The sequence below is a fragment of the Somniosus microcephalus genome, chromosome 17 (assembly GCF_052327205.1).
Source record: "Somniosus microcephalus isolate GS21.2 chromosome 17, FLI_Smic_1.0, whole genome shotgun sequence".
In the NCBI taxonomy this organism is placed as follows: Eukaryota; Metazoa; Chordata; class Chondrichthyes; order Squaliformes; family Somniosidae; genus Somniosus; species Somniosus microcephalus.
This window is the reverse complement of record NC_141003.1, coordinates 63,833,915-63,846,802: the sequence shown is the minus strand read 5'-3', so window position 1 is coordinate 63,846,802 and position 12,888 is coordinate 63,833,915. Positions and strand designations below refer to the sequence as shown.

The following is a 12,888-nucleotide window of genomic DNA, read 5'->3' as shown; positions in this document are numbered from 1 at the left end:
TAACTGTATTACGGCAGTGGCAGGGATTACTGGATAACAAAGGGTCCTCACCTCTACAGATGAGTGGGAATACACCACTGATTGGTGAATCGGGAACAAGGCTCAGGATTATCACTACAGGAATGAAGGGAGAAATCAGAGGAAATATTTTCACACAGAGGATTATTCAAAGATTGAATGCTTTACCACAAGGGGCTATTGAGGCAGAGACCAGAACATAATTTTAAAAGGAATTGAATGAGGGTGTAAACATTTATTTATTTAGCGTATGCAGAGCATATAATTCCAGCATCTTGGAGCATTGTGAGCAAAGTGCACAGGCCCCCAGATAGTTTAGTTAGACTGCATAATTCAACAACATGGGGCGTGGTTTGCATTTGTCCACAAGGGCAGTTGTCGTCGTCATGTAGGCCCCCCTGGGTGAAGATCTGAGGCGCACTGTCCCTGTTCAGTTTGACAGCGGTTGAGAAATGCCCAACTGCAATGTGACCAGTTGAATCCTGGTTGACGGGCTGTAGGTTCGGAGATGATACGGTGATTTAGGGACATCTGCTACCTACTCCATGCCAGCGAGTCGGTAAGGAAAAGTCAAAGGAAAGGCTGACCATATGGGTGTCTCGAAGATGGAGGTGGCTGGAACAAGTCAGAGTCAATTAGCAATGGGAGTTTGTCACAAAGTCTATTCACCAATCTTGCTGATGCATTTGAATGAGGAAGATGTTGAGGAGCTGTATTACAGAGGACCGTGGGAGCGAGTAGACCGCAATGTGCCTGAAACAAGACACATAGTTACATGCAGTTGAGTATCCCCCAGTTTAGTGTGTGGTGAGTGAGCCAGCCAAAATACGAGCCCATTATTCCACACTGAATAGCAGAATATGAGGGCAGATGAGTGGAAAGTGGAGGCATTCGCTCCCCAGGCAGAGCCGGCAAGTTTGGTAATTTGGTTACGATGTGCACAGGAAGAATATAAAAGGATACGGGGAAATGGAATTAGAACAGGCAGCTCTGGTTAAAGAGCCAGCACTGGCACAGAGCGATGGGCCAAATGGCCACCTTCTGTGCTGTGACCTCCCTGTCGGTATGGCGACTCTTTCAATCTTGGCAACAGCAGAATTCAGGTTTCACTGGGAGAGAAAAAAAAATGTATGCTTGGCAGGTACAAAATAATTAAAAAATCATAAAAAGTTTTAAATTCAGCGTCCAAAGGTTTGAAAGTTTGGTATCCATGGAGAGTGGGAGAGGTGAACTCCACTGGGATTGGTCAGCGCTCACTGCGACAGCTGCACGTAATTGGCTGGAAAGAGCCCGACTTTCCCGTTGCAATGGCCCCGCCACCAGCCCTCATCAATCATCTCGATGTTTGTGATGATGTCATTGGGGTCAAAGGAGATTTCATCATCGCCGTCTGTAACACATTTAAAAGAGAATCAGTGGTCAATAGCGAAGCTGAGAGCTGCTGAACACCTGGCTCTGAACCGGACACTCCTGTTTTGGGTTACGTGATTCTTAAAGAAAGAACTTGCATTTATATAGCGTCTTTCACAACCTCAGGACGTCCCAAAGAGCCTCACAGTCAATGAAGTACTTTTGAAGTGTAGTCACTGTTATAATATAGGAAACGTGGCAGCCAATTTGCGCACAGCAAGCTCCCACTAACAGCAATATGATAATAACCAGATAATCTGTTTTAGTGATGTTGGTCGAGGATAAATATTGGCCCAGGACACCCCTTTGGGACGTCCTGAGGTCATGAAAGGCACTATATATATGCAAGCCTTTCCTTTTTCTTTCTTTACATCCACCTGAGGGGGCAGATGGGGCCTCAGTTTAACATCTCACCTGAAGGACGGCACCTCCGACAGTGCCGCACTCCCTCAGTGTTGCACTGGAGTGGGACTTGAATCCACAACCTTCTGACTCAGAGGCGAGAGTGCTGCCCACTGAGCCGCAGCTGACACCTGAGGATGGGTTGTACCAGGAAGTGCATCAATGTGGGCTAGGTATGTAATAAAGGTAGTTAGGAGGATTGGGAGAGTAACAGAGATACAGGGAGCATGTTGTGGATGATGAACTGTGTAGGGCTGAGGTGCTGCCCCAATTGTACTTTGATTGGTGGAATGTGACAAGTGGTGTTCCCCAGGGATCTGTACTTGTAGTGTATGTAACGTTCTACCTTTAAGAGAACTATTGTATGTAACCGTCCACCTTTAAGAGAACTATTTTAGGGGTTGCACTACTTTATCTTGGCTGCTGTATACTGTAATACCGGTGGTGACCACACCGGTATATAAGTGCTGTGTAATGAGTTATTGGGCAGATTCGCCCTGACCTTCGAATAGTAAAGTTCTGTTAAAGTTTACTCTTGTAGTCTGTGTAATAATTCGCAATATAACACACAGACTTTACAGTGGCGACGAGTTCGATCTTACCCTGCGGCAGCGATACATCCGAAGCAGTTAACGAGCGTCGAGAAGAGGCATCCGCCCTCGTCGTTCTGCTGAGAGAAGACTCGAGTCTGCAGAGCAAGGAAGAAGAAAGAATTCTGACACGGAGCCTTCCATCAGCAACAGGCAGTGATCGTCCCTTCTGTCACGGTGGTGAGTGCGCCAATCAGCCACGAGAAGCAAGTCGGCCACGTTGACTGTGAGTAGGGGGGAAAAATAAAAAGAAACGGAGGACAAGGGCGGTGAACTCGACCACGGCCAGGGGAAAGGAGCCAGACAGAAGTCGGGGCCAGAGGCGCTGAGACTGGGGCAGCGTAGGGCACGGAAGCCGCGGTACAAGCGGGAACGCAGCCGGTGTGAGAGACCGGGCTACAAGCGGGAATGCAGCCGGTGTGAGAGACCGGGCTACAAGCGGGCTGGAAGACGCGACAGCGTCGTGAGACAGCTCGACCGCGACCGGTGAAAAAGGCCGGGCAGCTACCGAGGCCGCGAGGCGCTGCGACCGGGATCGTAAGGCGCGGGAGATAATAATAAATAATTCAAACCGCGGAGAACTCAGCCGCAGCCGGGGGGAGGAAAGGACTGGACAGCGAGAGGGCTGGGAGGCGCGATTGGAAGCCGCTGAGGGAGAGACAGAGCCCGAGCGAGCGGGAGAGCTTCAGAATAAACTGAAGCCGGCGCGCCGCGGAGAACTCAGCCGCAGCCGGGGGAGGAAAGGACCGGACTGCGAGAGGGCTGGGAGGCACGATTGAAAGCCGCTGAGGGAGAGACAGAGCCCGAGCGAGCGGGAGAGACAGAGCCCGAGCGAGGGGGGAACGGGACCGAGCGAGGGAGACCGAGCGAGACTCCGCCCAGCGGCTTACAGCAGCGTCCATAAAGGATCGGGAGCTGGAACTGTTCGCCGCCAACTGGTTGTCCCCAGCGCCCGGGTGCCCTGCCGAGAGAAGGGAACAAGGAGCGCAATCAGCTGTTCTCGCGCTTCGGAATAAACTGAAGCCGGCGCGCAGGCTGCGAACCCCGAAAGCCAGCGGTCGTCGCCCGAGGGCAAAGCTTACCCCTCCCGCCAGGGGAAGAAACGCGGGAAGCCGCCAGTAGGCGGGGAAGAAGACAGGAGCGGGAAACCGCCATTTTGAAAGTGGGCGGGGAAGAAGACAAGCGCGGGAAACCGCCATTTTTGGGGAAAAAAAAGTAACGAACAAATTCGTTGTTGTTTCTCAGAAAGATAGTGAAGATGCCTAAGCATGGTAACATCAACGACTTCGATTCCGAGGTGGAAGATTGGGCCACGTATGTAGAACGCATCGAGATATATTGTGAGGCCAATAAAATAGCAGATGATGATAAAGCTCTAACCTTACTAAACTCAATGGGGGCGAAGACATACGGGCTATTGAAGCATCTTCTATCACCAGCTAAACCGGCGGATCAGACTTTCGCTAATATTGTTGCTGTCCTGAAGGATCATTTGAACCCCACACCGCCGATGTTGGCGGAACGATTCAAATTTTATGCGAGAACGCAACGGAAAGAGGAAAGCAACGCGGAATACTTGGTTGAACTGCGTAGACTAGCGAAATACTGTCAGTTTGGGGAAAATCTGACAGAGGCATTGAGAGACAAGTTCGTGTGCGGGTTGTCGAAGGAACACAAAAGCGACTGCTCGAAGAGAACGATCTTACACTTGATAAGGCTGTCCTTATTGCAGCATTGCACGAAGCCGCAGCGAGAGGCACTGCGGAAATGCAGCTGAAGGCAGCGGTACTCAGCGTGGATCAAATGACTTCGGGTACAACGAAATGTTATCGTTGTGGGAAGACAACACACGACCAGAACCAATGCTGGTTTAAAACCCAGGAATGTAGAAAATGTGGCAAGCTTGGTCACATAGCTAAAGTATGCCGGTCAGGAAAGAAGACCAGCAACAAAAAAAAGTCACCGCAGGAAAAGTACAGCAAGGTACACAAGGTGGCTGAGAAGAATTCAGATGAACAGAATTCGGATTCAGACTCCAACAGCCAGGAACTGGGTAGTCTGAGAATTCACAATGTGAGTAAGGAAGCTGACCTACAAATTATCTGGGTCACGCTCAAAATAGCCGGAGTCCAAGTGAAAATGGAATTGGACACAGGATCAGCCCTAACAGTCATAAACCGAAAGGACTACAAGAGGCTATTCTCACATATTCCCTTGAGAGATACCAAGATTGTATTGCAGACATACACGGGGCGAAGAGTATACCCCATCGGAAAGATAAAAGTCAAGGTGAGAGACAAGGGCAAAGAACACCAAGGAATGGACTTATATGTACTACCTGAGGGGGGTCCACCACTTCTGGGACGGGAGTGGATCAAGAAAGTAAATATGGACTGGCACTTCCTAAAAGCCATAAAGAGTGAGAACTCGGTGAAGACAATCAGCTCAGACTCTGGAACTGATGATGGTAAGACCAACCCATGTGCAAAAGACAAGGCTAAAATGGACTTGCAGACTAATGTTGGAAAAACGAAGGAGTGCATAAATGCTTATGCTTCAGAGGAGAACAAAGTTTCAGAACAGAATTCCACTGAACAACAACAACATAGTTTGACAGAGAATTCTGAGTCTGTCCAGTCTACAGACATGCACATTTCTGAGGAACACCGGGCTCGAACTCAACTCCATTTCAAACTACAACAGCAATTAGAACAAATGATTCGCCGTCTTGAGCAAGAGATGAATGCAACAAAAAAGTTCTTTGACACAGAGTGGGAGAATCTGGAAAGACAACAGAAGCAGCTGATGGAGAAAATGGAGCAGGAGCACACAAACCGTCTGCGCGAGGAGGCCAAACAAATCAAAGCTGATTCGGTTTCTGAAGGTGCGTGCTCTAATCTGGTGGAGCAAGATGTTCAGCAACTGAAGGCGCTTGTTAGCAGGTTGCAGGCAGAAAAGGCTGATTTGGTTGCCATGAATTCCGAGCTCCTACTGAAGTTGGGTGCAGCATCACCGGACGATTCATTTGTTGAAATTCGAATGATGGAGGCTGCAGATGATGGAGAATTAAAAGCAGCAAAGGGGCCCCAGTGCAAGGTTACAAACAGCCCTGTAGCCTATCCGTCAAAAACACAGGATGACGATACTGGGAAACGTCTGATGTCAGAAGAGTTAATGGTCAGCCAACTCCTTCATATGCTGAGGGACAAGACTCTGAAATGGGAAGAACTTGAACACGAGCTTCAATCTTCAAAGGAAAGGGGTTCGGAGCTCTCAAAAGTTATTGAAATAGCTGAGGTTGCAACACAGACTGAGAAGACTGCAGCAGAGCAGCCCTTGGATGCCAAAAGTACGCTGACTCACGTCAATGTAGAACAACAGAATGCTGAAACAGCTGCTCCAGTAGAGGGATTGAATAGTCCGATCAATCAATCTCCGAATGAAGTTGAAGTATTGAAATCACAAATGATGTCATTAGTAAAAGACTTGCAGAAAGCCCAGAAAAAGCTGGATGAAGCTGAACGCATGAAGAAGTCTCTTCAGGAAAGATGTCTGGATTTGGAACAAAAGCTGGCTAACGTCCAGCTGGGTATGGAGGAAATAGAAGACCCTCTCGCTGGCCTAGCTCAGGACGACACCGAATATTACCATGACCTGTTGGACGACACCGAATATTACGATGACCTGTTCTGCCCAGCTTGTGATGAAAACTCCCAAAGTGCAAAAACCATGAAGAATCACAAAAAGTCTAAGGAACACCGGGAGATGGTGGCGCTACTACGGAAAAAGGAGGAAGAGAAGGAGGAACTGTGCATGCAGCTGGCAGCTGACAGTGGAGCCCAGAGAGTCTCCAAGAAGCAGAAAAGGAAAAGACGAAGCAGAAGATGATGACCCATCTGAACCATTATCACCTCTACCAGGTCACGCACGTGGTCCTTCCGAACTGAGTCAAATCCGTTTGGAAGTAGAAAAACTTCCCAAGGTACTCGAGCCTTTAGAAGTCAGCAAGGCTGGTTCTGAAGTTACGGAAGTTCAAGCTGTTAAGTCTAGTGAGGGACTATTAGATGAGTCACCCCAGCAACGTGAACCTACTACACCACCGAGGCGTTATCCGGACCGAGTCAGGAAGCGCAGGAGGCGCTTCCGCAGAGACTGAATCTGTGAACTGTTTTCCGCAGAGACTGCATCTGTGAACTGTTTTTACATGAAGTTGGATATATGTTATGATGTTATGTTTAATGGGGAATAGGTATATTGTAAACTAAAAAGGGAGGATTGTAGTGTATGTAACGTTCTACCTTTAAGAGAACTATTGTATGTAACCGTCCACCTTTAAGAGAACTATTTTAGGGGTTGCACTACTTTATCTTGGCTGCTGTATACTGTAATACCGGTGGTGACCACACCGGTATATAAGTGCTGTGTAATGAGTTATTGGGCAGATTCGCCCTGACCTTCGAATAGTAAAGTCCTGTTAAAGTTTACTCTTGTAGTCTGTGTAATAATTCGCAATATAACACACAGACTTTACAGTACTGGGGCCTCAGCTTTTCACTGTATTTAGCAAAGACTCGGTTGATGGAATAGAGAATATCCAAGTATGCAGATGACACAAAGTTAGGAGGCATAGTAAGTTGTTTATAGATGCGAGCAGCAAGTTACAAAGGGTCATACACAGATTAACTGAGTGGGAAAAACCATGGCAAATGGAGTTCAATGTGAGGAAGTGAGAGGTCATCCATTTTGGATCCAAAAAAGACAAATTGGAACATTTTCTTAATGGTGAGCAACTAGAAACTGTGGAGGAACAAAGGGATTTAGGTGTTTTTGCACACAAATCAAAGTAATCAAAAAGGCCAATGGAATGTTGGCCCTTATCTCAGGCGGTTAATTTACAAAGGAGTGGAAGTGATGCTTCAGTTGTACCGAGCCTTGGTCAGACCCCACCTGGAGCACTGCGTTCCGTTCTGGGCACCGCACCTCAGGAAGGATATACCGACCTTGGAGTTTGCACATTCTCCCCGTGTTTGCGTGGGTTTTCTCCGGGTGCTCCGGTTTCCTCCCACAGTCCAAAGATGTGCGGGTTAGGTTGATTGGCTATGATAAATTGACCCTTAGTGTTAGGGGGATTAAATACGTGGGGTTACGGGGATAGGGTGGGATATGTGTTGGTGTAGGGGTTACAGGGATCGGGTGGGATATGTGTCGGTGCAGGCTCGATGGGCCGAAATGGCCTCTATCTGCACTGTGGGGTTTCTGTGATTTCTGTGATTCACTAGAATGATGCTGGGGCTAAAATGGTTAAATGATGAGGAGAGTTTGCCTAAATATGGCTTGTATACAACTGAGTTTAGAAGGTTGACGGATGGTCTGATTGAGGTGTATGAAATGATAAAAAGGATTCCTAGGAACAGGAGTAGGCCATTCAGCCCCTCAAGCCTGTTCTGTCATTCAGTTAGATCATGGCTGATCTGTACCTCAACTCCATTTACCTACCTTGGTTCCATATCCCTTAATTTCCTGCACTCCAAAAAGTACTTCATTGGCTGTAAAGCGCTTTGAGACATCCGGTGGTCATGAAAGGCGCTATATAAATGCAAGTCTTTCTTTTCTTTTAACATCCTTACCCAACAGAACGGCCTGGCTCTAATTTTAATGTTATGGCCCCTTGTTCTGGACTCTCCCACCAGAGGGAATAGTTTCTCTCTGTCTACCCTATCAACTCCTTTAATCATCTGAAACACCTCAATTAGATCACCTCATAGTCTTCTATATGCAAGGGAATACAAGCCTAGTCTATGCAACCTTTCCTCATTATTTAACCCTCAAAGCACATTCTGGTTAAATGATTGGAACAGTTGAGCATAATTTTAAAATTAGAGCCAAGCTGTTCAGGAGTGAAATCAGGAAGCACTTATTCATACAAAGGCTAGTGGAAATCTGCAAAACTCTCCCCAAAAGGCTGTGGATACTAGGGATCAAGTGAAATTTACAAGACTGGGACCAATAGATTTTTGATAGGCAAACATATCAAGGAACATGGAGAAAAGGCAGGTAAATGGAGCAGAGGCACAGGTCAGCTGTGATCTAATAAAATGGCAGAACAGGTTGGAGGGGCTGAATGGCCTACTGTTCCTATGTTCTCCTACAGGCAACCAACTGACAGGTGACATGGAGTATTGTCAGACTGCAAGGAGCAGTTTCCTGCCCTCACTCTCCGTCAGGGACTGGACAGAGGAAGCTAAGGAGAAGGGAACTGTACAAAATACATTGGCTACCAATTGCATTTATTTTTCATTGCTGACCTACCTCCTTGGTAATCATACAAAGCTACTGCAGTCACACCAGCATTCGCAATGTCGTAAACATTCTCGGCACCTACGGACAAATTGCAACAGAAAGATTTTTAGGAACAGGATAAGGTCCAAGAACCCTAATTTTGATGATTTCAACCCACCTACCCACCGTCTCACCATATTGTTCAACCCATCTACCTACCTTCTCCCCATATCCCCCAATCCCACCTTCTCCTCATAACCCCCATCCCACCTTCTCCCATATCCTTCAATCCCACTTTCTTCCCATATCCCCCAACCCCATCTTCTCCCCATATCCCCCAACTTCCACTGTGAAGGAATAAGCAATAAGCCATATTCAGAAAAATACACCATCCTATGAAAGAATTTTGATTTTATTAAAACATGACAAACTGGGCTTGAAAATCTGGAAGCCTCAACAATCTAAAGCAGTGAACAGCATACAGGCTGTTGAGATAAGATAAGTTGTTGATACTGAATCAATAGCCTTATTGAAGTAGAAGGTTAGAGGTTCCAGAAAGTCTGAAGCCTTGGAAAGAACACAATGGAACACCCAGTTAAAGTGTCTTAAACCAACACTTCGGAAAGAGGCACAGAAAAATAAAGAAACATATGTCTTCGTAAAAATAACATCAAATGAAACACGGAGACATGATTATGTGTTGCAACCAACTGAGGTAACTGAGAAGACAATGGTGCACCCGGTCGAGGTGTTCTAAATGCAAAAGATACAAACAGAAGACCTTCGTAAGAATGACATCAAATAGATGCATCAGCTCCACACCATTTTTTATGATAAGCTTCGAACACCTAAAGGTAGAGACACAAGTCTGCTTGCTACAAGCTGATCTAACAGTAAGAATAGCAGAGATCAACAGAAAAATGACTAGAGATAATTAGCTTACATCAGCAGAAAACTTCAAAGGATATACCACTGAGAAAGGGTATAAAAATTGGACTTTCAAATGGGAAGACAGATTCGCTTGAAGGGGCAAAGCGATTCTCAGGCTTCAGAGGCAAGCTCTGTAAGTCTTCAACTCTTTGTATCTCGGGGATCAAGGTACTTGTATTTGATTTTGGTGGATATCCTGGATTAAGACTAAGAAATGTAAAAATGTAACGAAGTTAAGATTTGAGAATAAGGATCTCTGATAAGAATTGTAAGTTTTTTGTATTTGGAACTGTTAATGTCATGATTGAATCCCCAACTGTAATTACATGTCGGTTCTTTAATAAATCTATATTTTTTTAGAATTGTCTCACATAGTACTTCTGTATCAAACTTGCGAACTCAATCTCTGTACACTCTTTGGTGAGGTGTTGCAGAATTCTGGGGGAGTTTTCCGGACCCTCATAATATCCGGAAGGTTACAGTCTAGCTAAACTTATTAAAAGTGCTATCTGGAGAACAGTAGCATCTTCAGATTGTTCCTTTCCTTTAGGGAGAGATAGTCTGGACCTTTAGACCCAATTAAGCATCTTTAGGATTCGGCTACCTCTAACTTTAGCTGAAAGTGAACGTCTGGGGAATACACCTGATCTGGGGAAGCCTGAAAGGGGCTAGGACTAGTAATTATCCTTTCAGTACTTCTCCCCATATCCCCAATCCCACCTTCTCCCCATATCTTCCAAACCCACCTTCTCCCCATATCCCCAATCCCACATTCTCCCCATATCCCCCAATCCCACCTTCTCCCCATATCCCCAATCCCACATTCTCCCCATATCCCCAATCCCAGATTCTCCCCATATCCCCCAATCCCACATTCTCCCCATATCCCCAATCCCACATTCTCCCCATATCCAATCCCACATTCTCCCCATATCCCCCAATCCCACATTCTCCCCATATCCCCCAATCCCACATTCTCCCCATATCCTCAATCCCACATTCTCCCCATATCCCCAATCCCACATTCTCCCCATATCCCCCAATCCCACATTCTCCCCATATCCCCAATCCCACATTCTCCCCATATCCAATCCCACATTCTCCCCATATCCCCCAATCCCACATTCTCCCCATATCCCCCAATCCCACATTCTCCCCATATCCCCAATCCCACATTCTCCCCATATCCCCCAATCCCACATTCTCCCCATATCCCCCAAACCCACCTTCTCTCCATATCCCCAATCCCACATTCTCCCCATATCCCCCAATCCCACATTCTCCCTGATGCGCTATCAATTCCTCATAAAAGACAGAGTTAATTAATAGGCTTTTATTAGCAAAGAACAGAGCATGCCTCTCGTGGTTGCCTGGTATCCAAAAGGGCAGGGGGCTGCAGAGCAGTCACCTTTATACCCGGGCATGTGGGTGGAGCCAGGGGCAGAGTCAGCTGAGGCATGCATAGGCACAACAGTGTGCAACAACAACAACAACAATAACAAACAGTGGTTTACCACACTCCCCATATCCCCCAATCCCACCTTCTCCCCATATCCCCAATCCTACATTCTCCCCATATTCCTCAACCCCATCTACCCACCTTTTCACCCATTTAATCCCCTTCCACGGTCCATGTACACTCCACCTTATCATGGACTCTACCCACCCATTTAAACGCCTGATGGAAAATTCTGCATTAAAACTTCCTGAAATCCCAGGTATCAAACAAACCCCAAGAACCCTCCAAAACCATCTCCTCCATCCTCTCACCAGAACCAATGGCACAGGAACCATTGTACCCTGTAGTATTTGATTATCTCATTCTGTACCTCCAATGTCCATCCCCAACCAGATATCTATCCATCTCTATTTTGAAAGAGTTAATCAACATAGCATGATTCAGCACCACATTATCCCTCAAAAAAAACAGGCCGCATTACAGGAGCTGGAGAGGGCAACTCACCAGCTTTGGCCGTGTCGGTTCCCATTTCTGGGATTGGCGACAGCTCCTCATAGTCTCCCTGATCCTCCACATCGTTGTTGGAGACTGGCTGGTGAGAACATTCTGAAATATCTTCATAGTCTCCCTCATTCACCTCCTGCAATGAGAACAACAAGAGACAGGCAGAGTAATTAAATATCACAGTCAGCTGATCTTGGCCAGGCTCACAGTAGGGGACCCCAAGGGCACGGGGTCTCCCGGGTCAGCGCCGAGGGGCACGGGGTCTCCCGGGTTCGTCCTCAAAAAGAAATTCTTCCACCGTTCCTGGTGAGGAAAGGATCACTTTTCCATTTCAGGCAGGAGCTCCCATATCAGGTACTGCATTCGTTAGATACAGACTAAAGCTCCCTCTACACTGTCCCATCAAACACTACTAGGGCAGGTTCAGCACAGGTTAGATACAGAGTAAAGCTCCCTCTATACTGTCCCATCAAACACTCCCAGGGCAGGTACAGCACAGGTTAGATACAGAGTAAAGCTCCCTCTACACAGCTCCATCAAACACTCCCAGAGCAGGTACAGCACAGGTTAGATACAGAGTAAAGCTCCCTCTACACTGTCCCATCAAACACTACTAGGGCAGGTACAGCACAGGTTAGATACAGAGTAAAGCTCCCTCTATACTGTCCCATCAAACACTCCCAGGGCAGGTACAGCACAGGTTAGATACAGAGTAAAGCTCCCTCTACACAGCTCCATCAAACACTACCAGGGCAGGTACAGCACAGGTTAGATACAGAGTAAAGCTCCCTCTACACTGTCCCATCAAACACTCCCAGGGCAGGTACAGCACGGATTAGATACAAAGTAAAGCTCCCTCTACATTGTCCCATCAAACACTCCCAGGGCAGGTACAGCACAGGTTAGATACAGAGTAAAGCTCCCTCTACACTGTCCCATCAAACACTCCCAGGGCAGGTACAGCACGGGTTAGATACAGAGTAAAGCTCCCTCTACATTGTCCCATCAAACACTCCCAGGGCAGGTACAGCACAGGTTACAGCGTAAAGCTCCCTCTACACTGTCCCACCAAACACTCCCAAGGCCGGTACAGCATGGGTTAGATACAGAGTAAAGCTCCCTCTACACTGTCCCATCAAACACTCCCAGGGCAGCTACAGCATGGGTTAGATGTAGAGTAAAGCTCCCTCTACATTGTCCCATCAAACACTCCCAGGGCAGGTACAGCATGGGTTAGATACAGAGTAAAGCTCCCACTACACTGTCCCATCAAACACTCCCAGGGCAGGTACAGCA

The 12,888-nt window shown here is 47.1% G+C and overlaps 1 protein-coding gene across 1 annotated transcript in view; it reads right to left on the bottom strand.

Moving 5' to 3' along the window:
- Window positions 1–238: 238 nt before the first annotated feature.
- hcls1 (hematopoietic cell-specific Lyn substrate 1) overlaps window positions 239–12,888 on the bottom strand; it is a 78,931-nt gene continuing 66,281 nt past the window's right edge. The window contains exons 15-17 of the mRNA XM_086010555.1: window positions 11,593–11,728; window positions 8,730–8,798; window positions 239–1,408 (exon numbers count right to left, since the gene is read on the bottom strand). Of these exons, the coding sequence (XP_085866681.1) occupies window positions 1,272–1,408; window positions 8,730–8,798; window positions 11,593–11,728 (342 nt within the window). The 3' untranslated portion in view covers window positions 239–1,271. The remainder of the gene's footprint in view (window positions 1,409–8,729; window positions 8,799–11,592; window positions 11,729–12,888) is intronic.